Raw genomic sequence first — 27,758 nt, 5'->3', positions numbered from 1 at the left:
AGGCTGTCCACTGAGAGGAGCTCACTCTCTTTTGAACCAAAACAAAAGTAAAAAAGTGTAAATGATGTGCAAACTGCCAATAAAATGTAAGGATAAATAACGTAATCTGGTACAATAGTTTGAGGTGTTGGAGAGCATTGTATACCTGGGCTGTCAGTCTGTGGGGCACAGAACCTGTGAGAGACCAGTCGTATATGTGGAGCACAACAAGTTGAATTCATATGATTATATAAGGAAAAGAGACAAAGAATTTATTTAAAAAATTAGCGTTTGACATGTGAACTATTTTTATTTTTTGGTTTTTGAATGTGCTACACTGTCTTAGATATAACTTTACCTGTAGTCGACCAAAGTAAAAAAAAAAGAAAAAGAATATATATATATATATATATATATATATATATATATATATATATATATATATATATATATATATATATATATATATATATGTATGTATGTAAAACTCCAGGAATAAACAGTTCCTAAACCACCCACTACATGATGTCATAGCATCATATATTTGTCACCAGTGGATGATGATTACGTTTTACAAGATTGCTTTCTACTACAAGTCAAGTATCAAATTAAGTACGAAAAAGCAAGTCAGATCTTTCAGCTGGAATGTCGAACATACTTTAGGTGATGTGTGAGTGCTACATAAGGCACAGTGAGGATGACAGGACTGTTTAATAATTGTTTTTATGGGCCTTTAGAGCGCCTGTAACCACCCACCAACTGATTCCCATTGCTCCCTGCGTTACCCTGGTGATCTTTGTCTCACAAAGTCGACACTATATAAAAAAAGAAAATGTTAAACTCAACTTTCCTGTTGACAGGTGTGGAGAATGTAAAAATACTTTCACAGTATAGTCTTAGAAAGAAAGAAAGAAAGAAAGAAAGAAAGAAAGAAAGAAAGAAAGAAAGAAAGAAACCTTGATACTATACTGTGTGCTAGATTGTTGGGCTCTAAATGAGGGGAATGGCAGTTTCCACATTTTATGGCCAAAAGGGAGGGTAAGTGATAATATTGCAAATATTTTGATTCTGTTGCTTAAAATCAAATTGTTTTCTTCAGTTTGAGACTCCTAGCTTTAGGATTTAAGAGATGTATGTCAATTTTACCTTTTTAGTTATTTATTTATTTATTTTTTACCTCTTTACTTTTAATCAGTGTCCTTTGTAGGGACCTCGCATTTTGTGTTCAAATTATAGGAAGCAGAGGGCAGCCTGAGGCAGAAACGATTTTCCTCACAATCGTGGACAAGGAGTCAGACCTAGAGCTGTCAGGAGATGAGAAGCACAAGCATCAGCTTAAAGTTTGACAGTATTAGTATTTATAGTATTTATTCTAAAAGTGCATTACACCGTACCTTTCCTGTCTTTATCAATTCAATTTAGATGATACAGAAATTGGGTGAAAAAATGACAATGCTGCCCACATACACCAAGACAGTTGGTCCTCTGATTACATCACACAGAAAATAGGAAACCAGATTTTAGAGTAGAAAAAATGTCACAAGCCAAACGGAGGTGCTTCATCTCCGAATATGGCCTTAAAACTGCAAACATTCATCAGCATATCTGTGTTCACAGCATGACTCGGATAACATTAGATCCATATTTAGTGGTTCCTAGTTATTGCCAAACCAATAAATCAGGACAGATTCTTCAAGATTAGTCCATCACAGAAACAAATGAGGGGGAAAAGATAGCAGTTGAGAAACCAAACCTCAGAGCTCCACGTCTTCAGAGCCCTGCCTTACACAATACTTGGTATCCATAATTGATATTGGGGTCATCATTTTGCCCCAGATCAGGTGTCTCAAAAACTGGTTATGTCCTCCTCTGAGCTTCCACTTGTTTTATTTTGGTCAATTATTTCTTTGTTGTAACAATGCTTTTTGGAAATAAATCTCATAGTGTTAGAAAGCCTGTTTATTTCCCCTTAAATGGTGCCACACTTGTAAGGAAAATGCATTTGTGGATTGAGCAGCGAGTTGAGTGTGTGGGCTGGGCCCTTATAAACTTGTCAAATCTTCCCTGCCAATGCCAAACAGCTTATCCAATACTGACTTCTGTTTTGAGCTTCTGGTAAGTAAGTAAGTAAAATTTTATTTATATAGCACATTTCTAGATAAAAAGATCACAAAGTGCTTCACAAAGTATAAAACAAAAAGTCAGTACCCCAGGTGCTGACAACATTTTTTCCACTAATTTTGCTGATACCAAATGCCCTGATTAAAATTATAAATATATTATATTATTTTTAAAATAAAGATAATAACATATTTCGTACATCTTTCAGATCACCATAAAAAGTGTTTAAATACTTTAAAGATATGTGATGTAGACTGTTATCAGATCTTCGTAGTTTATTAATATAATGAAAATAATATTTGTCACAGAGATAATATGAAAATATGTTAAATATGTATTAATATATGCTACCTTTCTGACTTAATTCCAACTTAATTTTTATAATTTGTTTGTTTTTGTTTTACGATATGGATACAAAGACCCCGTTTAACCCTGTTTAATAAATGTTTAATAAATCCTGTAAGCACAAATAAAATGTCTAAGGGGACTAAAACCTATGATAGCTCTTCGAGAAATACACCAGATGTTCTCATGTGTCGGTCTGTCTGCACGTCATCCATCCGGATGAGTCTACTGTTAAGACAGGGTCCGGTGCGTGTTATCCGGTAACCCACAGCGTGCCTCTTGGTTGGTAGGCTTTCAGTCATCTTCCCATTGGAGGCTTAGCGCGTCACGATGAGGGCGGACAGCGGTGTGGACCACACAGCCTGTGTCCGGGGAGGGTAAAGGTGCCGCCTAAAAGCGTGCCGAGTTATTGGATACGTGTTGTTGCTAGGGGCGTGGGTTGTGCCGTGAAATGTTCTAGTTTCCCCAAACCTGAAAGAGATGAAATTGAAGAAGAAAACAGCATTATCATCTGGAACGACAGATGCGCTGAGAGCTGTGTGCTCCGACGACGTGGGGCAAGCTGTGCCGCAGTGAGCATAATCTGATAAGCGCTTGTGTCCATCCTGCATTCGGCTTCAGGACGACGCAGGAGAGGAAAAAGTATATGCGGAGTGTGAGGATAGATGGAATTATGCTGAGGTCACACTTCTCGGAGCTGATTCACACTTTCACCCGGAACACCTGCTGTATATTTGCATCCACCGGAGTCCGTCTCGATGACTGACGCGCACTTGCTTGTCCCGTGATGTGTCTTTGGAGGAGCCGGTGCGTGCCACGGTCTAAACATCCCCGCCTGTCCACTGTAGGCCTATAGAACAGCTATTTGTCTGCGGAACAAATCACAGTTTTATAGTAGGCGCAGGATCTTATGCAATGTGGTCGAAACGGATTTCGTGAGCTCATAGGTTAAACTGACAGCGACACCAGGCTTAGGTCGCCTTGCTCTGTGCTGTACTGCAGCAAGGTGGACCACCGGGGCGTGAGGTGGCAAGGAGCAATGCACGCATCCTCCCCGCTGGACATTTTTTGGGGGATGTTTTGTGTCCCGAACAAACAAAAAACCCAAGGCCATACACCCTAAACTGGCGAACTGCGTCACCGTGTTGGAGTGTTGCAGGTAAGCAGCGAACTCTTCCACCGCTACGAGAGAGCGGCTCATCATCCTCCAGAAACAATGTCGCCGGTGAGTGTTTAACAGCGTAACCGGGATGGATTCGGTGGATTCAAGCAAAGATCCGCCACTGGGATCCACGTTTTCCTCAGCACCTAATCTGGACTCGGACATTAATGCAAATGCTTGCAGGCCTGTGTATGAGAATGGTACAGACCACAATGTCAACATACAAAACACAGCCCTGCGTGGAGCAAGTGACCCCAGCTCATACCCCTCCACAGACTACCAGGTGCCGGTCCGCCACAGGTTTATTCGGCGGAGCCAGTGGTTGTCAGACTCCGAAGAGCCGCCGGTGGACACACCGGAGTTCGCCAACAGCAGCCCGGCACTCAACATCGACCTGCGAACCATCGTTGACAGGAGTCGGGCGCGGGTTCTGCACGCGACCCGCCTCCAGGAGACCTCGAGCACGGAGAGCCAGGTGGGCCTGAAAGACATGGCCACAGAGAGCGTGAACGCGGACGAGGAGAAGGGAGGCAGGAGCGAAAGCGAGCCCAAGGCAGAGGTCGTGCCCTCCGATGTCACAGGTAAAGCAGGAAGTGACGAAAACGAAGAGGAGCCCGGAATGAAGGCTGTGGCCACCTCGCCCGGAGGGCGCTTCCTCAAGTTTGACATCGAGCTGGGGAGAGGGTCTTTCAAAACTGTCTATAAAGGTCTCGACACCGACACCTGGGTCGAAGTGGCCTGGTGTGAGCTTCAGGTGGGTTCGCTAATCACTGAGGTCCAACATCAATCAAATTAGCTGACTACAAGAGCTCTACAGCATCATTGATTGTTTTTCATTCGCTCATTTGAAGGTTAAAAATAAAAAGCAAGACAATAATAAAGATCTTTATATTACACATAAATACCCATATACATGCCAGTCATGTACCAAACTCTCAGGCAGGGTCAGTGGATGCTGTGTTACATTGTTGCCTTTGGTTCTTTCCCCCATTAGCTCAGCCAGGTCACAGCCATGGTTCTGTATATAGCTGGGATTGATTAAACAAGCTGAAGTTACAAGCATTTACAATACATATGACAGGATTTATGTGTGAACACACGCACACATATATATGTATTACAAGAAACTTCACTTTTTCACTTTTTTTAAAATTCAGCAATCAGTTTACAAGCTTTTATTTTTATAATTCTTAGCCTAGATGTTGCTATTTCCAAACCAAGTTGAAGTAACAGCACATTTCTGATTCAGTAGATTACAAAGATGTCATTTAAAGGAAATCTGCATCCTCCTTGTCCCCTGCGCACATTATTGACTCTTAAGTGAATTGAATTTCATCTGTACCTACTCAGCCATGTCAGCAGATGAACTGAAATGGCACTTTAATTAGTCAGATTTGCTTATAGGCTATATTTTAGCAAGGGGTGATGCAGTGTTTCATATGAGTGACAGCTTGCTGTATCACTAATCTGTGTATGTGGTAATCTAATGATTAGTTTAGATGCTGCCCATGTGATATACAGATTAGTCTGCAGACAGACCTGTAGACAGTGGCTGCCCTTTAAGGGCTCAAATTGTGCTAAGCTTTTTCAGTCTGCAGATTTATGAGCAGGCATAAGAATAGAATTTTAAAAATTAAGTATTAAGACATTCTGCATCAAAACACAAGCAGAAGCGTCTTTGTTTTTCCCAGCAGATCTTTTTCATTAAACTTAAATAGCTACTACTTCTTGGTGTATGCTTAGTCACTGAATTGGCTTTCACGTTACACGCGGACTTAGACGTTGGGGCCAGTGCACAAAATGATGAGTCACCATCTCATCGTAATCTTAGAAACCTTTCGTGTGCTTTAACTGATCATAATTACAATTATTTCATATAAGATGAAAAACATTTCACCTCATACTCTTGCAGAAAGTGTAGGAAGGCATCTCAGCAAGTCTGGCCCAACAAATCACAGAATTTCTCCCTAATGAAAAAATCACAGCCTAGCTCTGTAAGGTTCATAGAATTAAGTGGTAGTTACATTGTGCTTCTATTTGCATTCAGTAGATGAAAATGAAGTTCTGATGTAGCCCATTCAGCGTGTCTTCATCTCATTTGAAGAGTGAGAACGGCGATTGTCCAAGGCTGTACCACAATGCGTCACTACTGTTTAAGATTAACTTTATTACTTTATTGCATTTGGTTTTCTGATCCTCATCAGTACACCTATCCATATCTTCAGTGCTCATTCTTGTCTGTTAGAAGAGAATCCAACCACTGGGCATATTTTTAAGCACTTAAACAAATAATTAACTGGATTTCACAGCAGAGTGTGCTTTTTGAATGTGTGTCACGTTTGATGAGCTCTACAGTAAGTGTATTTGTGCATTATGCGTGTGTGTTTGCATCTGCGTGGTGTCTGAGCAGGTTCTTAGGGGAGATCTAGTGATGATTCAACCATTCTGTCCCTCGAGATGAGGCCTTGCCCTTCGGAGTGTCTCTGTCTGTGTAACTCGCTCACAAAAAAAGCTGCTGTAACTCAGATGCCCTGTGTGGTTTGTACACTGTGTGCGTACGGAGGTAGAACTAAGAATGAGACAGCAGAAAACATAGATGCTCATAGAAATCAGAAATGAATTGTATTTGAAGTGGAGCTTTTTTCCTGGTGTTGAGCAAACCAGGCTGCCAGTTTTGCTACTTACTTGCCTGCAAAAATGCGATCAAACGTTTGCTGACTGAGTTGTTTACCCGAAATTAGCAAATCGCCTAACACAATTTAGTAAAATGCCAAAGCACTTTACCACACTGAGAAGTGTCTCACAGTTGTACATTTTGTCTGATGGCTTAGTAATAAATATCAAACAGCGATTTATACCCTTGTGCTGTTACCACACAGATGTGTCTGGAGAGTGAGTCTTGCTGATGCAGCCTTCTGCACCATGAGAGTAGAAACGGGAAAGGCTGGGTTCATCTAAGGACAGTTTATAGTATACGAAGTATTTGATACACAGTAAACCAAGAGTTCTGTATGTTTATATTATTTCCAGATTTGTGTCCACAACATTCTATTTTATTTCTAATATTATTTATTATTTAGTTTTTCATTGTGCACAATTATGTCTCAGTAAAGACAATCCTGGTGCCACACCCTGCTGAGATCTTATCCCTCAAAGCGTCTTCTAATAATTTGTATGAAAATTGCTTTTAAAAAAGGACAATGAAGATATGGGGATGAGGCAAACTGTAATATATTTGTACACCATAAGAATCAGAGTTATGAAAGAAAGTCAGATCTGTATCCTTCACAGTGTTGCATGTAATATAAGACACCTCAGACTGAGCACTGTATAGATCACTATGAGCTTTGCAGGAAATCTGATTCTCAGGTATTTGTCGATAATCAATAGCATGAAATGTACATCAGGTTATTGTGGACCCCCTGGCCTTTGAAACATCAACTGCACCCGAATGGTTTCTGCTGAAACGTGTCTATGGAGACGGCTCTAAAGAAACCCTGGAGGTCATGCAGTTTTTGGCGTTGTCATAGTCTTTGAGTTGGATGTGTTGTGCTGACAAGAGAGAAACTGAAATGCGGAGGGTGTTTGCTGTCAGCTGTTTTACTATTTATACAACAGTTCAGGGAAGAAAGGGGACAAAATATTGATCCATTATACACAAACCCACTCAGGCTTGTATAAGTAAAGATGTAGAATTCAAAATTTGTGCAATTTAATTCCTAAATCAAGGATTTTCATTATGCTTTGTGGCTTTGTGATTGAAAGGAAAATAAAAAGAAATCCTAGCTCGCTGTTATAAAGTCTTAATGGAATTTTATTTTGTTCCATTATTTACCAGAGGCATGTTTGACATTTATGATTAAAAATGTGATTAAAGCTCACGTTTATCTGCCATGACAGATGTGTCTGTCTCTGTATCACAGCAACAGATTAAACAAGACTTCTACTCATCTGTCTTTTGAAAATGTGATTTCACGAATGCTGTAGTGCTTTGTGTTTTCTACACAGTGGTAATAAAGAGAGTAATTGGTTCAGACCCCCATGTATACCCACTCAAAATGCCAAAGCTGCTTTCACTATAAACATGAGCCACAGGCAGCAGAGTCCCATCATAAAGCAATGGGAATATTCAAAGGAATCATATTTGTTCCATTACCATCTCTAACTGAGAAGAATGCATATCTGTCCTAAATGAGAAACAGGTGCAGCGACTTATTGAAACATTTGCAAACAGAAGTGGAAATACATTATAGAAGGCAAACACAGAGGCTGTACAAAACTAATGAGCTTGAAAGTCAGTGTTTGGTATGTTCACCTTTATTCTGCAGCACTGTCTGAACTATATTAGGCAAGTGTTCTTGTATTTTCTTTAAGCAGTCTTCAGGTATAGCTCTCCAGGCTTCTTGAAGGACATTCAAAGCTCTTCTTTGGATGTTTCTGCCTTTTGTTCTGTTCTGTCAACACGATCCCACACTGCTTCAATATATGCATTTCTATATATGTGTTTGCTTTCAAAGAAATAGTTGTCATGTTGAAACTAAAGCTGTTTCTAATCAGATGCATTCCAGGTGATATTGCATGATGGAGAAAATCTGATGGTACAGAAATTCCATCAGTTTTGACAGGATCGCCAACCCCACTGGCTGAAATGCAGCCCCAAACCATAACAGAGCCTCCACTGTGTTTCACAGATGGCTCTCCTTCTTCATCATCATTCATCAGTTCTTGTGTAATTTGGCATACCTCAGCCTTTTCTCCTGGCCTCTCCTCTCCATTTCCTGGCCTTCCACTGAGGCCATTTTTGCTCAGGAATCTGTGAACAGTCCATGAATCAAATGAAGATGCATCTCTCAGGGCCTGTGTCAGGTCTTTGCTGCCTTTTTTCCCATTTCTTAAAGACAGGACTTTCAGACATTGTTCATCTGTTGCAGATAGGTTTTGAGACCTGCAACTTCTTTTATTCTCCACTTGTCAGTGAAGTAAAGTAAAGAAAACACTGCACAACATGCTGAGATACGCAAAGTTTTCACCTAATAGAAAAGATACTATTTTTTGTCTGTCAAACTGTGTTACCTTTGGCAATCTTTTTAGTTATTTATTTTGTAGATTTGACTAAAGAAATGGGCCCAAAATAGGTATTTCAGTCCCAGGCTGCTAGTAAAGTGCCTAAAGACACGAGTTAAAATTGTTTTTTTGCTAAGTTGTCTTCTATGTGTAGACCCATTACCAGTTAGTCCCCTGAGTTGCCTTTTTATGATTAAATGCTTCATAGGTCAGTGTTACATGGCTTAACAAACAAACAAGCAAACATTCCTATGAAAAAAGGACTGGGCTGAAAATCCCTCAGAAAACGTGGAGAACTATTATTTGAGACCACTTTGAAAAGATAGAAGTCTGGCTTGTTGGAAGCAAAATATAAAGAAATGAGGTGGGTAGAGAAACACAGAGAGACTAATACTGTTTCTTTATACTCTATAGAAGTAGATGCATAAATAATAGTAAAAAAAAAAACAAAACATTTTCTTTCTTCATTTTTCCAGGAACGGAAACTGTCCAAAGCAGAGAGACAGAGATTCAAAGAGGAAGCAGAAATGCTAAAGGCTCTCCAGCATCCCAACATTGTGCGATTTTATGACTTCTGGGAATCACCCGTCAAAGGGAAAAAGTGTATTGTTCTGGTGACAGAGCTGATGACCTCAGGAACACTAAAAACGTGAGCGGCAAAAGAAAAATATTTCCTGTCATAACCTTTGTTTGTCTTTTTTGCTATATTTTAATTTGCTCCCCAAAGCTGTTGAATGGCATAATTTTAGTCATTCTACGGCTGAAATCCAACCAAAAGCTGAAAGATATATTTATGTGAATAAGGGGGTGGATTTTCTTCGTAAAGAGTAATTAGCAAAATAAATGAATACCAAATAGAGGGTAGGACAGAATAGAAAAAGATTTTCAGGCAGTCACAATTAGGAAATTGGTTTGAGAAAAGAATAATCATTAGAGAAGGCTATAAAAATTAGCAAGAGAAGAACAGCTAACTGGATATATTTTATAAATGCAGAGGTTACTTGGGGATAGATCTCTAAATGTGATTTCAGCAACTATCATTCAGCATGTTTGAAAAGCCAGTTTTTACTTGTTGTCAACTGGAAATTCTCTATCACCACAATAATATATACATTCTTTATCTTCCAACAGGTATCTGAAGCGCTTTAAGGTCATGAAACCTAAAGTTCTTAGAAGCTGGTGCAGACAAATTCTCAAAGGCCTCCACTTCCTCCACACTAGAACTCCTCCGATCATCCACAGAGACCTTAAGTGTGACAACATCTTCATCACTGGTCCTACGGGCTCTGTCAAAATCGGAGACCTGGGCCTGGCGACTCTAAAGAGAGCCTCTTTTGCTAAAAGTGTTATTGGTTAGTTACCATGCAGTTGGAAAAAATGCTGTTTTAATGATTTGGGAATTTTCACAGTGCAGAAAGAAACTAAACGCAGTGCAGACACTGTTAGACACCGTTAGAGGTCGAGATTATTTTACCTGATGCATCAAAGTCAAACATTCGCTCTAGTTTTGCTTTTAATTCTTGGCTCTGTTTTTATCTTTGGCAAAATATTTCACTGCACTCACCAATCCCACACTAAAATGTGTCAGCGGGTTATTTGTTGCTGCAGGTAGTGTTCAGTACCAAAAATGACACTGACGATCACTGTGGGAGTAAACGAAAACAGTAAATCTGTGTACTGCATAACCAAAATAAGGGAACTTGTTCCTTCTAAGTGTGGGATTTTGTGCCTGTTATGTTTTTTATGTAACAAAACAAAAAATTCTGTGAAGTGTAGAATTACATTAAAAGCTCAACATCTATGTGTCACTGGATCCGACCAGCTGTGACACAATGAGTGTTTTGAATCATTGGCCACTTTTAAAAAAACATTAACCCTACTTGGTGTAGAGTTACCGAGACTGTTTGGGCTTATTATTAGCTTTTTGACCACCTTAAAGTTGCTATATTTTACTGTCATGTTTAGAAAATTCTTCATGATTTATCAGGCCTGATCAGTTTCTGCTGTTGATGCCACTGGAGTTCAATTAAACCATCAGTAAGTTTGCAATTTATCATCTTCTCTTGCATTAATTTTCTAGGCACTCCAGAGTTCATGGCTCCAGAGATGTATGAGGAGCACTATGACGAGGCCGTGGATGTCTACGCCTTTGGGATGTGTATGCTGGAGATGGCAACATCTGAATATCCCTACTCTGAATGTCAAAATGCTGCTCAGATCTACCGCAAAGTGACCAGCGTGAGTTCACGTTCAAATCCTGCCACTGCTATAATAACTTTCAATCTATGATTACAACAAAGCCAAGCTATATCTCAATTTTTTGGTTCTTATTTAGAATGAAGGGTTCATTATAAGCCTGCCACAATATCCGATTTGTTCTGCACATTTGCAGTGATCAAAAGACAGTCAAATTTACATGTAGGTTTGCTTATTTTGTTGGAGTTTTTTTGCCTGCACAGATGCACTGTTGTATTCTTGTGGTGTCAGGTCAAACTTGGAAGAAAAAAATAAAGCATCTAGCTGGTTCTGCAGCGCTTGGAACACAGGACCCTGAGAGCATGGGCAAACCTCGGACTAATTTAGTTAAATTACTGTTATAACAGACAACAGTATCTACCTAATGTAGCTAATGCTGACACTTTTAATTTGGCAGATGAGAACTGTCCTCTTTCTTTTGAAAACCTTTATTCCCAGGGCTCATATGTCTGAAAGACAATGTGTTTAACAGACTCTGTATTTAATGATTTTATACAATGCAGACAGAAGTTTCTTCTGTTATTTCTCCAAGTACTTCTGTTTAAAACCTGTCATTTGGTAAGCTAAGACATGGATTACATTTTTTTAGGGGGTGAAACCTGCCAGCTACAGCAAAGTCCGCGACCCAGAAATTAAGGAAATAATCGGGGAGTGCATCTGTCACAGATGGGAAGAAAGGTAATTGGACCAGAACCTCTATCTCTAGCTTATGACGCATTGTTGTGTGGGTAGAGATTGACTCTTATATTAGCACTGCGTTGTTTTGTTTCTCCTCCTGCAAAGAGACGTCAATACCACTATTTGACTCTGACATAGTTTGTGCTCCTCTGTGTTTTACTGTGCCAGTGACATGTAGTGCAGGTCTGTAGTGTTTGTGTATTTCTTGCAGGTACTCCATCAAGGACCTCCTGAATCACGCCTTCTTTGCAGAGGACACGGGTGTGAGGGTGGAGCTCAATGAAGAAGATGATGGGAAAAAAGCATCCATCGCTCTAAAGCTGTGGGTCGAAGATCCTAAAAAACTGAAGGGAAAATACAAAGACACTGGTGCCATTGAGTTTACCTTTGATTTGGTGCATGAGGTCCCAGAAGTTGTTGCCCAAGAAATGGTAAGGAAATTTTTTTTCAAAAAGCACTGTTTCTCAGTGCTTTGCCAGTTCATGTTTCTTATTGGTGTCTGTTAAAATGTTGCCTCGCAACAAACACCTGGGTTTGAATCCATCATCTGGCCGGAGCCTTTCTGTCTAGAGTTTGTATGTTCTCCCTGTGTCTGGGTACTCTGGCTTCTTCCTACAGCCAGTCAGTGAGATTAGGTTTATGGACTGATAGAGGGGAAATGAATTTAAACTCTAACCATAACAAAAGTAGTTTTGTTTTTTTTGTGGTTTGCTATTTCAATTCAGTTTCTGTTATTTCCTGTTATGAGGTAGTTGGGCTATCAGCATAATGATATACAAAGTGTCTAATAATGTTATGGAAGTCATTACATTGGAACACATCTTCTGATGTAGGTCTGATGTAAGGAGTGCGTTACTGGTTTGCAGTACTGCGAAGTGCTTCAGATACCACAGGACTATGTCTACATAGACACTAGAGCAGGGGTGTCAAACATAAGGCACGGGGGAAAGAATCAGCTCGGCAAAGACAGTCGGGCCCACTAGAGAGCTTTGGGAAAAGGAGGGCATATATTTTCGATTTTCAATTGTATTTTAATCAATTTTAGAGTTTTTCCTGTTGGTAAAGAGCTCCATCTGGGCATTTATATTACATAACAGCAATTATTAATTGTTTAGTTAAAAGTCTTTACATGCACTTGGTGTAAAAAGTGAGTTTGACGCTCCTGAACTAGGGCAACTGATCACTTGACCTTTCGCTCTTCATGCAAACTTCTGTTAATGCAGGATGGGTAGTTCTGAGCTGCAGTGAGTATCTTGCCTGTGCCTCCATAGGTGGATTCAGGTTTCTTTCTGGATTGTGATGTGAAGATCGTTGGGAAGTCCATCAGAGATCGTGTAGCTCTAATCAAATGGAGGAGGGAGCGGACTGTCTCACCAAATGGAAACAGCGAGACACCCGTGAAGAAAACTCAGCAGAACCTCCTACAGGTTCCCAGTACAGGGATGCCACAGGGAGCTGCATTAGCTACTACAGATTATGAAGACCAAGAGTCAGAGCAGCAGACTCTGATCTGCACCGTCCCCGCTGCCACATCTACCACATGTAAGAAACTGGAATTAGAATATTATGTGAATGTGTGCATTAACACAAAACCTGAAGTTAAAACCAGTGTTGATTTTAAGAGCCAATTTTGACCAGTTTTAATTTTATTAAGAATTTAAACATCTAAGCTCTTTTAGTTTTAGTTGATTCAATATCGCAAGAGCATCACAAACTAAATCTGAAGTGATTCAGTTCACTAAAATATAAAGTGTAAAAGTTTGTCATGTTTTTACCAGTGAGAGTTGCTCCACGTGGTTTACAAAGCATTTTATTTTCCATGACATCAAATATGAAATGCTGCTGCTTTTCCTGCTAAGAGATATTTTGTTGTGTTATCGTGAGAAAGCATAGCTGAGCCTGCCCTCCCTGCGTGTTTTTCAGATTAAATGTGTGTATCTAACCTTACTGCACAAGGAGATTACTTCTGATTGGATCCTACCTATCTACACAACGTAATTAGCTCTGTTTGGATCTCGTATTTCCAGAACGTCTTCATCTCGCTCATATGAAATGTGCTGACAAAAGTATCAACACATGTCATGATAGTTTTTCTCCTTGTGCATTTGTTATCATCTTGGTCAACAGAATCAAACACTGGTTAAAACACACGACACAGACTGTTGCTAAAATAGTTTCAGTGAACCTAAGCGAGAATCAGACATATGGCTGCTGCAGTGTCTGAGTGATGCCAAATTACGTGACATCATTTAGCATTTGAATTTTATTAAGATTCTACTCCACTGTCTCCCACACCCCATCTCTCTTTTTGAGTGTCTGTCCTTCCTGCATATGGACAAAAAGCATCACGGTGAATCATAATCTTTTACATGCTCTCTTATTACAGCTGGCAGTGGAGTGAGCTCCACCATGCAATTAGATGAGCAAAACAATCAGCAGAATGGCCCCTACCCAACGTTTCAAGAACCTGTTACCACAACTCAGATTATCTACAGTCCTCCTGCACAGACTGACCCTCAGCTGCACCAGGGGCCTTACCAGCAGTCCACTGCACAGTCCGTGCAGTTACACCAAGGAGCGTACCAGCAAACCGCAGGCCAGCTGCACCCTGGGACCTTTCAACAACCTGCATCACAACTGCACCAGGGGCCTTATCAGTGTCAAACAGTGAGTAAAAGCATTTCATGTTATTTTCATTTTCTCTTTCTGATATCCTTAATGATATTTTTCTGAAATAACGAAAATGTTATTTTCTTTTTCGGAATGATACGTCATCAGCGTCACTACAGTGATCCCTTTGTTTGCCATGAGAACCTGCTCATCACTGAAAGTACTATGTGTCTTAGGCGTGGCAGTGCCTCAATGGTTGAGATGGTACAGTGTAGGATGCAATCGCTAACTAAGACAACTCCACTCCCCTGCTTGTGTCCGTTACAGGAAGTGTCTCCGGCAAATAGCACAGAGAGTCGAGTGCACGATACAAACTGCCTGTATGCTAACTCTGCCCAGAAGCCGTCATTGTTATCGCCTTTCTTGCTCCCCCATCAACACTCTCATCATGACTCAGCAAGTCATTTCGATTCACCTCACCTTCCCCTTAATTTACAACCTCCTGCAGAGCTGCCTCCATGTGTCCCACGCAGCCCAGGGCCTCACCATCACTGCAAAGCTTGCATGTCTCTCCTCTGCAAGGACAGGACAAAAGGAGGTGGATCACTGGGACACACACACAAACGCACTGACACCACATCCACCCAGTTTGCTCCAGTCTCCAAGCCAAGCTCGCCCACATCTCTTCATCAGCCAAGGTCTCCTCCCTCTCTGCCCACTACCACATCATCAAATTGTCAGCCCGTCGTGGCAGCTTCTCCTTCACATCTTTCTCCACCTTCACAAAATGTGTTCCCACGGAGTTTGTATGAAGGTGGAGATCTCACGCTCCTCAACTACTGTCTCCATCACATTGTCAGTCGCAGGACCAGCTCCCCCACCCTCTCTGATAGAGGTGTTAATCATCCACTACACAACCAAACTGGGGTTTGTTGTTCTTCAGTACGTGAGCATAAAGACAAGAGCCAGAGCCTGGATGCTCCGTTCTACTGTTCTCCAAATGTGGTTAGGAACCTGCAGTTATCATCACATCACAGCAAAGACAGAGCCAATTCTCTGGTGGGTTAGAGAAGAAGACTTTGCATAGCCTGAAATGCCATAGCAGCAGCCTGCTGTATCTTTCCTGATCCTGCAAGTTGCCTCTCTCCCCTGCCCAGTATGTTAGCAGCCTGTTTTTGCTCCTGCTTAATCAACATTAAGTGCTGAATTACTCGCTCAAAGTGCTTCTCTTAACATGTTGGATGGGCAATGATAGATAAATGCTGCCGCTTCCCATTTCCATTTTAACTGCCCTTGATGAACAATTCCAGCTGCTAAAAAACACCCCTCTCCATTTTCTTGCAAGTGACCACAAATGCTTTGACAAACTAAAGTGTGAGCCACATTTGTTGTATTAAATACAAGCACATATTATACAGTTCTACTATCCCTAAAGAAGGTCTCCCATTATGTGTTTCTGACAGACAGCTCCTGCTCCAGCTACGCCAGCCACTGCTGCTAACCAGAGCAGACAGTGCTTTCCAGCTGCAGGCCCAACTCTACAGACACAGAACACTGCCCAGCCCAACCAGGAGCAGGTACTGCATACATCTGACTCTAAAATACCCTGGCAACATCTGTAGTGAGACCCAAAAATCTGAATTATGAAGCGACGGTTTGAAAGTCGCTCATTGGAGCCCACCCAGCTGCCTGTCCTAGCGTGCTTGACTCGCAGGGTCTCGTCATTTGACATGTAATATAAAAAATACAATTTCAACTTTTAAATCATAAACTGAAACATGCAATATAATGGAAGTTAATCTGCCATTTGATTTAGTGGTGCTGGCCATTTTAAGTCAAGTAGGTCTAGTGCTGTGTGTGAGGTGGGTGAAAAGTGTATCTGATTTTCCCTTTAATAGCCAATGTGCACTGTACTGTATATCTGTGTTTATGTGTGTGATGTGAATAGCTGTTCATGTGGTTTGTGTCTCCTTCACATTTATCTCTCCTCACTGTAGTACCATCTCCAACCAGCTGCTATCCTGCCAAAGGTAGAGCAGCATGCAGAATAACTGAATCACAAGTCTGCCCGCCCTGCAGCTCACTTGTAATAAAGTGAAGCTGTTAAACTGTTTAATTATTAGTTTGAATTCTCAGTTTCAGATTCATACTGTAAAAAAAACTAAATAAGTAAAAAAAGAAAAGAAGAAAGACAAAACCCCAAACATGTCATTTCCTTCCTTAGCTGTTATCTGCAGAGCAGCCTGCTTCCCACCTGAGTCATCCTGACACCGCTACCAGTTTTCCACAGTTAGTCTCCAGTGCTCCTTCCCCACTTCTACCCCTGCAGATCAGCATGCAGGTGTGTTGTGTTAGAGAAGACAACAACAAATCTTCCTATAAAATGATATAATAGGTGGCAGGGTAGAGTAATAAATAAGGGGCCTGTGTGAATGTTATTTCTATTGGTTATCTTTGTTCATTTTATATCATTTTCCCTTTTTCTTTCCCAGTTTTCCTCACCATATGCAGTTATTCAAACAGGGGGCCACAAGCCTTCCCCCGTCTCGCCAGCTCCTCTGCCATCTGTCTACAGCAGCAGTGAATCCACTATGTCTAGCACCTATTACTCACGTTCACCCCACCGTCCCTCTCTGCCTCTGATTCCTCATTCTGCCATGCCATCTATGTCTACTCTTGGCACTCCTCTGTCCACACCTCAGCATGTAGCCAGTGTGGCATTCCCCCTCCCATTTTTTGCCATGGCCGTGTCCTCAGCAGTGCCACAGCAGCAGGGCAGCCCCTCCACATCTCAACCAAACCTAAGTTTCCATTCCACCCATCCCTTACCTCTCTCTCAGGTACAACCCACCCCATACCCTGCCCCCAATCCTGAGCACGGTCTGGCTGAGCAGCCTGTCCAGGTGAATATTTCACTCAGTTCTCACTGTAATGGTTGGTTGGATCATAGGAAATCTATAATACTAAGGTGGAATGGGTGTGATGCTTGCTGGGCATGGGTTTAGCGACTCGAAGACACAGAGTACTTGAACTAACTGATGAACAATTCTTTAAATGTGCTTGTTTTCTTTCAGATACAGTCACTCACTCCGCATGGCACTCTGGGAGACTTTCAGCATTTGGGTGCGGTTCACTCAGTTTTGCCTACTGTTCAGACTTCTCTCTGGGGAAGGGGAACAGATTCAGAAACTAGTGGAGCTGGCCTTGACTTAGCAGGAGCTTCTACAATTTCAGCCCCAGTCCCAGCCCCAGCGTCAATCCCAATCCCAGCTAATGTTGTTACTCAACCTCCAGCACAAATTCTGGCTGTGGTGGGAGCACAAAACCAACTTCAAGTCCCAGTATCAGCTCAGGCCGCAGCTATGCCTCAAACCACAACCCTTCTTAAATCCCCCACTTCAATCCCAATACAAGTTCCAACAGCAATTCAAGCTGCAGTCTCAGCCCCAGCTCAACCACTAGTATCAGCATCAGGTCCCATTTTGGAGCAAACAGAAGTCTCCTCTGTGAGCATACTTTCATCCAAACCCGAAATGTCAGTCCCAGGCTTGGTTTCAGGCCCAAACACCCTGCCAGCACCAGTTCAGTCTGCAGCTCCTGTTCCCGCTCCAGCTTCTGTCACAACTTCAGTCCCAGCTCCAGTTCTGCAGCCTCCTGGCACCCAGACAACAGTCTCAATACCCGAGTGTTCCAGCCTGCCTGCAACTCAGCAAACTGCAGACATGGCATCTGCATCCAGCACCCCTCATCAAGAGCCCTGTGCAGAGGTAGTGATGAATCCAATGTCTGTGAATATTTGAGAACAATACCAGTTTATACACTTATGTAAATTCTATAAGCTTTACCTGTGCTTGATTAAAATTGTCTCTGCAAATGACAAATAAAGTCATGTGAAAAAGAAAGTTCTTCACAGAACTCTTTGGAGATCCATGAAAAAGTAAGTACACCAGCCAGGTGCTTCTAAAGAAAACTTGATTAACTGATCATCAGCACTTGTGAAAGCAGAGGTTTAGGCAGTTAGGTGTGGGGGTAACTCAACGCCACAGTCTTACCAGTTTTTAACGTCTCTGAAAATTCAGCCCAAGATCAGACCTTACGATGCTCCAAGAAACTGTGGGGGGGAAAAAAACGCTTCTCAGACTCCAGAGGCTTTATTAACCATGTCAGGTGTTAAAGTTCATGAAAGAACATGGCTCCACAGCTTAGGTTCGTTTAGACTACAATACGCCAGCACATCAGTGCAATTCATAGCAGCTGTGTCAAGCATGGTTGAGGAGGGTGATTATTTGTGCTTGTTTTGCAGCTACAAAACCAGAGCATTCATTGAGTTGACCACGGACTCCACTGTATATTAAAGTAATCTAGAGTCACATTTGAGGCCATATGCCTGACAGCTCAAGACTGGCTGAAATTGATCCCAAACGCAGCAGCAATTCTACAACAGAATGGCTGAAAGAGACAAGATGTGTCACTGGTCCAAAGTGCAGACCTCAACCTGACTGAAATGCTGTGGCAGGACCTGAAGAGAGCCGTGCATAAATGAATGCCAGCAAACCTCAGCAAGGGATACAGAAACCAATTACTTCACATTATTACTACTTCCACAAATGATGGCTCATACTGTAGCTCTGTAAAAACTTTCTTTTTCACATGACTGTATTAAAGTATCCGCTGGTCAGAAAGAACGTTCAAACTGCAGGATTCATTTCAAATTACATTAACATAAATTTTATACATCAGTCCCATCATGACACCAGCTTCTGAATCTTAGTTTAACATGCTGAGAAGTAACAACACACATTAACCATATTACATTATACATTAACTACAGTAAGGCTTAGTCCCCCAGTGATCCATTATAGGTCCTTCATCGAGGTCCTCTTACACTCCCATTTTTCTATTTTCAGGAGGTGCTTCAGGAAAAACCAATATCTTTACCCAGTTATGAATTTGACAGGTGTGTATCTGTTATTTTTTAAAAAAAATATATTTTATGTCTTTTCAGATTCTGTAGTTTTTACAATTTTGTGTGAGGAAAATGTGCCACTTGGCCGTGAATTGCTAAACTGTCTTAAAATGTTCTTTTTCGTTTTAGTCTCAAGTCTGATATACCATCTGGTAAGGAAACAAGTGATGGCTATGAAAGCTTTGCTAGTGTGGGAAAGGGAGATGGGAAACCGAGGAAACATCACCGCAAGTCTGCCCGCACCCGTTCCAGGCAGGAAAAGACCAGCAAACCAAAGCTGAGCATGCTCAATGTGAGTCTTGGTGACATTCGTGGTGTCAGAATGTACAGTTTCTTGAAATCTTTTATTTTTCAGTTTGTAAAGTGTAAGCACTGCTCCCACAGGTTTGCAACACTGGTGATAAAATGGTCGAATGCCAGCTGGAGACTCACAACCACAAAATGGTGACATTTAAATTTGATCTGGATGGAGACGCTCCCGAGGAAATCGCTACTTACATGGTTAATCCAGACTTGTACAATCTAGACTTTGTGTTTAATCATTTCTTAATATTTACATTATTGTTTAACATCTTAACAACTGCATATCTACAGGTAGAGAATGGCTTCATCTTGATGTTAGAGAAGGAAATCTTTATTGACCAGCTGAAGGATATTGTGGATAAAGCTGAAGACATGCTGAATGAAGACATGGAGGGTGAAAGGGACACAGCTTTGAGTTGCAGTCCTTTACAAGTCCAGCCATTTGAAGCATTAGTAGGAGAGGTAAGAAACAAATACACTCATTGCTTGAAATTAGCAATTAGCAGACTGACTTAGCTTTCATCTGTACATTTCTTTGTAGAGTCAGCAGCCTGGAGGATCTCAACCAGTCTATCAGCAAAATGGTATAACACTTTTCATAGAAAAACATTTACCCATATGCATGTCTGGTAAATCCTTTTTCCTCGTCACTATAACTTTTTTTTTTAATTCTTCCCAGTTCTTCATACAGGAAAGAGATGGTTCATAATCTGCCCTGTAGAGGAGATACCTACATCCAGTCAGGAGACCCCCTCTGACGGGACAACTACGCAGTCACCTGGGAGCTCAGCCGCTATGCACCCTGCTGACAGCACCACTGCAAAGCCCTCCAGAGGTGACTGCAAATTTTCCAATAATATCCAGCAGCTTCAAGGAGCAAGAGCACCACCTTGTTGCAGTACAATGACAGGCATCCTGCAGCTCAGATGGGCAAAAACTGATTTCACAATAAATAAAGTAGACCTTTTTTTAAAATAAATAAATAAATATCACAATTCTGTGTAATTTTGATTCTACCTTTTTAAAAACCTTTTGCAGAAGAGGGTTCATCTTCCACAATGTCTGGGGGAAGTGGAGGTTTCTCTTACGACGTGTACGGATTCTGCAGTCCTCCAATAATGTCCAACACAGACCCGCTCCTCCTGGCCACCCTGTCACCTCCTGTGTCTGCACCTCCGACTCTCCAGTCAGTGCCATCAGTGGAGCCAGCAGGCAGTTCAATGCAACACAGCATGCAAGCCCAGACAGCCAGAACACAAACATCATCCCCGCATGCTGCTTTCCCTGTGGAAGATTCGCAGGGATCCCCTCTTGGCTCCATCTCACCAATCCATGCATCTCAGAAGTTGCCTGATATGACATGCCCGGTTTCTATTGCTGACGACGTGCCCTGCTGCCCTCTGGTCATGCCCCTCTCTCTCGATGTGAGCACTTCACAGGTTGGATCTCCGCTTACTCTTCCGCTCCAGGAGCCAGGATCAGTCAAAGAGGCACCGGCTGTCTCCTACGCCCCTGCTGCACGGAGCGAGCGACCACAGCAACCTGTGGTGCTGCATCAGCCTTTTGCCACTGTTGGAGGGACCAAAGTGTCCTCACTACCACAGAGTCCAGCACCATCCCAGCATGGTGCAGGTCCCAGTGAGTCCGATGGTGAAGGAAGACTGGCTCGTAGCGGCTTTGTGGACAGCACCATTAAAACCCTGGATGAGAAACTACGGAATTTGCTCTACCAGGAGTATGCTCCCATGTATCCATCAGGCAGCGCTGCAGAGACACCAGGGTCTGGCACAGAGTACATCCAGTCTCCTCCTGGTCCAGACAGCGCCACAGGAGGCTCAGGAAACAGCACCCCAGGGCCAATAGGGGAGGGACGCTACAGAGGAGGTGAACAGCTGGTAAGTATGTTTTGTACTGTGTTGTACTGTATCCAAATAATATTAATTTAACTGTTTAATATATTTTAGTGTTTTAATGGAGTTCAAGAAAAGGAGCACAGCTAAACTGATCTAAGAGAGAATGACAAATATTATTTAGCTGTTCCTCATCAAGTATTTTAAAGGACAACGAGTAATAGTTTGTATCCTCTGCCCTCTATAAGCCTCAAATTCCAGAGAGAATGGACAGTTTGAGCGCACTGAGTGATTCAGCTGTGTGTGGTACGTCAAACATCGCAACATAATCGGCATCATTATCTCCTAAGTAAAATGAGATGCGAGTTAATTCCTGCAGTGCTACAGTTTTAGTATTGTGGATATTTTCCTTCCAGCATCCCTGTCAAGAAGACACGTTCCTCACTCTGCTTCATGCTCTGGAGCAAGAGGTCGATTTAAGGTATGTTCTAGAGTATGTTCACACATTTAAAGTGAAGGTAGAGCTGTGTATTCAGCACCATTTTCTTCTTTCACACCATTCATGATGTCATACGAATTCTTCTTCTGTGCTTTTGGCAGATCACTCCTGTTGCCCCTGAAGTGGCCAACAGACGAGATGTGAAGCAAAGGAGCTGGAGCAGCGCTGCCTCACCGGCGCACCCTGTGGGATACATTAGGGACCATGGTCAGTTTGATGCCATGGCTACCTCCACCACAATTGGCCGTTTCTCTGTGGTGAGCACTGAAGATGACATTACACAGAGGACACGTTGTAGCCGTTACTCTGCACCGCCTGATTTCTATCTGGACACGCCTCCTTCTAACGCCAAGCGGGGCTCTTTACCTCGTGCAATGACATCCGTCCCTGTGGATGTCACGGTCCACGCTCGCTTCCTCTCCTCAGATTCAGGGGCAGAGAGCAGCCCTGCAAAGCTGACTCCTGCCACCCCGTTGCAACACTCCCGCTCTGAGCGCAGAGGAAGTGACCTCATGAAAAGGGCAGTGGCCTTTCTCCGTCGTTCTGGTCGCAGCAGCAGCGTGCAGAGCTCTGACTCACCGAGCAGGCATGGTGGGGTGCACGGCTCTGCCTATGGCAGCAGCGATAATGACTCCGAGATGGAGGATTCAGACATAAAGAGAGAACTACAAAGACTCAGGGAGAAGTAAGCATCGCTTTTGGTTTGCTTTCTGTCATGCAGCATGTTTGTATATGAAGATATTTTGTCATTTAGCTTGTAAGTCATTATTATTTTTCTCTCCTGGGTTTCCTTAGACATCTGAAGGAAATCTCTGAGCTGCAGGCCCATCAGCGAGGGGAAGTGGAGCTCCTGTATCGAAGACTTGGTAAAGTTCCTCCTCCTGGCCTGGGAGTTGCTGCACCACATGCCAGCCGTAGAAAGAGGTCCAGCAAGCACAGGCTGAAGCCAGGCAAACTTCTCAGCCCTCTGGTTCAACAGTTTAGAAATGTCACAACCAAAACTGGTGACTCTAGCAGATCCAGTGAGTGGCTTTGCAGAAATCCAAGTACTAAAAGTTAAGAATATGTACTGAAAGACTATTTATCGATGTTATCCTCTTGCATTTGTGTGTCTTTAGGTGCTGCTGCAGGTACGGGTGACAACACAGTTAGTTTAAATGGGTCTCCAGCTAAAGGGTCTTTCCCCACTCACAGCAGGGCCCGGTCATGCACCAGCCACCTTCCCAGCTCAACCTCGGAGCCTGTGCAGACTCAGCAGCCCTGCTCCCTTAAAGGCTCTTTATCTTCTGATAATATTTATGCTGGACTACACGGAGATGGAACTGGCACACAAGTGCCACCGGGGCAAGGTACCACACACCCTGATTCAACAGTATTAATAAAAGAGTATTAATAAAACCATTATTTGTGTTGTTGCTTTGTTTAATAATGTTGGCAATGGAGTGTTTATTCTTCTTACCCTGTTGTCTTTTCCCCTTGATTATGCTCCTCTACAGGCTGGTCTAATTACCCTCAACCATCTGAGAGAGTGACCTATAAATCGAGTAGCAAGCCACGAGCTAGATTTCTCAGTGGGCCTGTGTCTTTATCTATCTGTTTGTATCTCTTCTCTTCCTGCATAGCTTCATATTTTCTGGTTTCCATATTTTCAGTAAAACTCCTTTTAGTTCACAGGGTTTTTTATGTGCTATTTTTTTCCCTGCCTCATTGTTATTAGTTGGTATTTTATTGTATTATTTCATTTCAGAGATGATTTTATTTTATTCAGCAGTTTACACAAATTCCCTGAAAGAGAAGCTGAGAATTTTACCCAATAGCTATCAGTCATGTTTAAAAACTGTTTTTATTTATTTATTATTCAACGTATTTTTATAAGTATTGAGTTTTACCTCACGTTTCACGTGTCTCACTAATTCTTCTGCTCTCTGTCTGTGTGCAATAAGCACTTATCAACTTTGTATTCCTAGGAAATAGACTCTTGCATGTCTCATGCATCCCAAACTACAATAGATTTTCTCGTCATGCTTCTTTCTAACCCTGTATTACCTGTTTGTTATCTGTCACTTTGATATCCTGCACTTTGTAATGCCTTAAACATGGGTCATCTGCATGATTTGCTAACTATACGGATTGTCTCATTTAAGGGGAATGATTGCCTTCTTTATCCATTTGTTAGTGTGACTTTATTCCCTTGTTTTGCAGTGCTCTGTAGCTTTGTTTTGCACCGTTCCCCGTTATTGACCATTATAACCTGCTGATGAAAGCAGCGATTTGCATTAATCTTTTTTTGTTCTGTAGGGGCGACACTGAAGCGACTTTGTCTTGGTAAAGAGCGTGGTAGCAGTATGTAAAATTACAGTCTCATTAAGAATTTGTTTTTCTATAAGTCAAGTTGTTTGTTTCATGTTGTAATCAGGGTATTAAACCAGGTGTTTATATGTGTGTGTGTCTTTTTTAGGGTCTGGAGCTTCAGCAGGGGCTTCCAATCAGTCACAGCAGCTGCCTGGGGGTGTCACACCTCCTCCACATCAGCCGGTGATAGGATTGGCCCAAGCTCAAGCCAATAACAGCAACAACAAAACAGGCACATACAGTAGCACATCTGCGAGTGCCCATGATAGCAACCTGCCTGAAGACTTACAACGACTAATGGATGACTGGGCCCAGGAGGTTCTGATTGTCACCCACCGGCCTCGCACTAACTCTTTGAGTATAACTCGACCCCAGCTTTGGGATCAGGATCCACTTCAAACAAGTGAACAGCTTGCTAGGGCTTCAGATGTGAGTGCTATGGTTATTATCTATTCTATAAAAGAGATATTGCAAATATACAGTGTTTAGATCATGAGGCCTGAAGTGTATAAAACTACTCTAATGGCTATAACTTCAAAATGCCTTAATGTTGTAGGGACTCATTAATTAGAAGAGTTCATTACAGAATACAGTAATACGCTTTCATTTTATCATGACTTGCACTCTGACTTGATTATTGTATTTCATTTCCTAATGCATGCTGGGGCATTCGTTAAGATTACTAGAGGTTATTGCCATGCTAGTATTGCAGTACTGTATCCTGCATGTCTACATGTTAGTGTAGCTATTATTGTTTTAATATGCAAAAGAGCTATGTTTACTATTTGCTTTTAACTATGTAACCCTTTTAGTTATCGCCATGGACAGCTTCAGGACCAGAGGCCTGTAGTCTGCCACTGTCCTGGCCTGATGCCCCTGGGTCAACAATGATCGCTACCCCGCCGGCGGGGGCACATCCCTCTTATCAGCATCACTCTCCTGCTCCATTCAGGGCCTTGCCCTCACCTCTCTCTATTAGCCAGTGGCCTGGGTTTTTCTTTCCCCTTCCTCCAGGAGTCTTTGCCTTTCCTGCTGTGGCCTCAGCTCAGGATACCCACAGCTCCATTCCAGCACCATCATATCAGCCAACTGACCCCAAGGCGAGGACTCTCTAATCTCTGTAGCATTGTGTCTTCCAACTCCGTTACCAAAAATATATCTCATTGTAGTTCTAGTCAATCTGTACATAATAGTGTAAATATATATAACCAGCACGTATGTAATCATATGTACATACTCATCCTTAGTCTTTTTGTTATTTGTGTCATTTTGCATCAACATACCTCATGTCCGTATTACAATGCATAATCCTTGAGTGCAGTCCACTTGTAATTAGCTGAATCGTGCATTAAAGTGCAGATTTCTTTTTCTGTATGTGCATTGAATGTACATACTGTATTTCTCATTCATATTGTGTTTTCAGTTAAACAGCTGATGTTTGTGTTGCTCATCTCACTCATATATATATAAGCTGCCGAGTGTATATATGAATTATCGTCAGTCTGTAAATAGCTCCTGTGTTTGTACAGTTACCATTAGATAATCTGTAGGTTGGTGCTGCAGTTACGTGTCTTAATGCAACACCTTATTTGCCACCATCATGCCATCACTGTGAAGACTTGACATCCTGGTCACTAAGGCCAGTCGCTTTACTCTCTCTCAGTCCAAGGATAGGTTTCATTCTTCATCGATGAAATGCTTCCAGCACAAGCGCTTGAAACATCCTTAAGAGATTTGAATGAACTTGAACTTTATCTTCAGGTGGAAAAAAAAAACACCTGTGAGAGTGCCTTGAAATGCAGTTTCTGTTTTTTGAAGAAAAGCATTTAGATTCAAAGCATACTCTAGATATATTCTATATAAGCTTTCACCTTCACAGGTAAATTATGTGATTTGAATAATGAATGTGGATTAAAACATGTTTAATTTAGCAACAAAACACAGCTAAACACTACAATCCGGTGTTGCGGTACATTAAATATCAGAGATTGTAAAAAGATTAATGAATATCCAAAGCTGCATTAGGTTAGCATATACTTGTGTAAGTTTCCTTGTTCACTGAAGTCATGTTCTTGTGGGATTGCTTTAGCACCTGCACAGCAGCCTGCATGACCACACGGATGTTCTCTGAATCCCCACTGAGTGGTGTTCTGTGTTTAGAGTGGATGTTGTTCAGAGAAAGCGATTGAAATCATACATAAGGAGGGCTGAAGGACTCAACACACGAGTCAAAATCATAATCATCCCATACCTCTACTAATGCAATCTGTAGCTTTACATATTGTTGCCTTGTGGTTTTTAAGAGATTACTGCGTGGATGGTTTTCGTTTGATAAATGCTGTTGATGTAATAATATTAGGGGGGCATATGATGAATGTGAATTACCGAAAAGCCACAACTGTTTGATGTTTGCGTAATAGGCATAGGTTTTCAAAACTGTATATTAGATGCTGGCCTTTTAGCTCATGCTTATACGTATTAAGGCTAAAATGATTCAAGGATTTCCAAAAAATATAGTGCTTTCACTATTTTAGTCAAAAACAATACTTTAATACATCTCTTGCATAAATCATTTACTTCCTTACAAGAGTTCTGGGGTTGCATAAGTCATTTTGTGTATTTTTGAGTACAAATGGCACAGTCATCTTAAGAAAACACTTGCTTTTATAAATGTGGTCCCTTGTTTCCCCGTGTAAAACTACACAGTCAGTATGGTAAGCCAAGCAGTTCTGTAAAGGCACAATAAACACTTTTGGGGAACCAAAACAGAAATGTTCTATATTTGCAGAATTAGAGGACGCTAGATTTCCCATAATGCAACACGCTAGCATCTTTACATCATCAGGGTTGTTATCTTTCAACATTTAAAAAAATAATTTCAAATTCACAAAACACATTACGCAGACTGAGTATAACACATCATAAACTGAACCTTAAATGTAAAATCATTGGCATGACCCTTTAAAATTGTTTCACTTTTGCACATTAGAGAGTAATTGAAAATGGATTATTTGTCTATAAGGTAGATCTTTAATAATGACCTAGATATTTTTTTTAATCTCCTATGCAGTAGTTTTCTTTGTGCTTTCCACTGTAACTTCTGTCTTTAAATCTAATGCTTGCAATGACAGCTAGATGTATGATTGCTTTTGCCTGCTATATCACCTGTTTTCCCAGCAGTTTCCTGACCTTGTCAGATTGATACCTTCTCAAAAAAAAGCTGTACATACTTGAAGACATAAATAAATTCATTTTTGCTTGACACCACACAATATTAGTCACATACTGCTTTCATTAGTAGTCACAAGCCAAATTGTCTCTGGGTCTTTACTCTTCTCCACTCTGATTCGCCAAAACAGTATTGCTTATTACAAATGAAAAGACAGTTTTGCAAATGCAGTTCTGGGAAAGTTATCACTCTATATTTCACCAGAGGCTAAAATCTATGTTAAAATCCACATTTCACCACTGGTATTTGTATTTCACTGATAATAGGAGATTTCTGAGGTGTTTACTTAAAGTTTTTGTGTATTAGTATCTTTCTGTCAGGCATAATACACTTGACACTGCAGT

At 41.6% G+C, this 27,758-nt stretch overlaps 1 protein-coding gene across 8 annotated transcripts; it reads left to right on the top strand.

The window, feature by feature from the left end:
* The first annotated feature begins 2,556 nt into the window (after positions 1-2,556).
* On the top strand, positions 2,557-27,457 carry wnk2 (WNK lysine deficient protein kinase 2). Of its 8 annotated transcripts, none has more exons than XM_082533868.1 (30): positions 2,557-4,361; positions 9,148-9,320; positions 9,803-10,023; positions 10,752-10,909; positions 11,517-11,605; positions 11,817-12,036; positions 12,877-13,147; positions 13,992-14,272; positions 14,543-15,274; positions 15,679-15,792; positions 16,213-16,245; positions 16,440-16,556; positions 16,708-17,118; positions 17,290-17,982; positions 19,123-19,172; positions 19,311-19,473; positions 19,566-19,682; positions 19,776-19,946; positions 20,026-20,068; positions 20,164-20,319; positions 20,523-21,379; positions 21,583-21,640; positions 21,751-21,815; positions 21,935-22,518; positions 22,629-22,855; positions 22,952-23,182; positions 23,330-23,428; positions 24,132-24,176; positions 24,292-24,614; positions 24,998-27,457. In XM_082533868.1, exons 1-30 carry the CDS (start codon positions 3,696-3,698, stop codon positions 25,298-25,300), a joined length of 7,671 nt encoding a protein of 2,556 aa, XP_082389994.1. In that variant the 5' UTR covers positions 2,557-3,695; the 3' UTR covers positions 25,301-27,457. The 8 variants fall into 8 exon arrangements, with proteins under 8 accessions (XP_082389994.1, XP_082389990.1, XP_082389989.1 ...); XM_082533864.1 differs by having other exon boundaries at positions 14,384-15,274; positions 23,330-23,404; XM_082533863.1 differs by having other exon boundaries at positions 14,384-15,274.
* The last annotated feature ends 301 nt before the right edge of the window (positions 27,458-27,758 follow it).

Source organism: Aulonocara stuartgranti, assembly GCF_965226115.1.
Source record: "Aulonocara stuartgranti genome assembly, chromosome: 5".
NCBI classification, from domain to species: Eukaryota; Metazoa; Chordata; class Actinopteri; order Cichliformes; family Cichlidae; genus Aulonocara; species Aulonocara stuartgranti.
The sequence above is the reverse complement of the archived record's forward strand: the minus strand, read 5'-3'. Positions and strand labels throughout refer to the sequence as shown.

Excerpts from the sequence above, each read along its gene's own strand:
- wnk2 (XM_082533863.1), top strand. The coding sequence starts at position 3,696 with ATGGATTCGGTGGATTCAAGCAAAGATCCGCCACTGGGATCCACGTTT. Across the intron at positions 16,557-16,707 it reads CCCTGCAGATCAGCATGCAG|TTTTCCTCACCATATGCAGT; the intron begins GTGTGTTGTGTT and ends TTTCTTTCCCAG. Across the intron at positions 19,474-19,565 it reads CAAAGCTGAGCATGCTCAAT|GTTTGCAACACTGGTGATAA; the intron begins GTGAGTCTTGGT and ends CTGCTCCCACAG.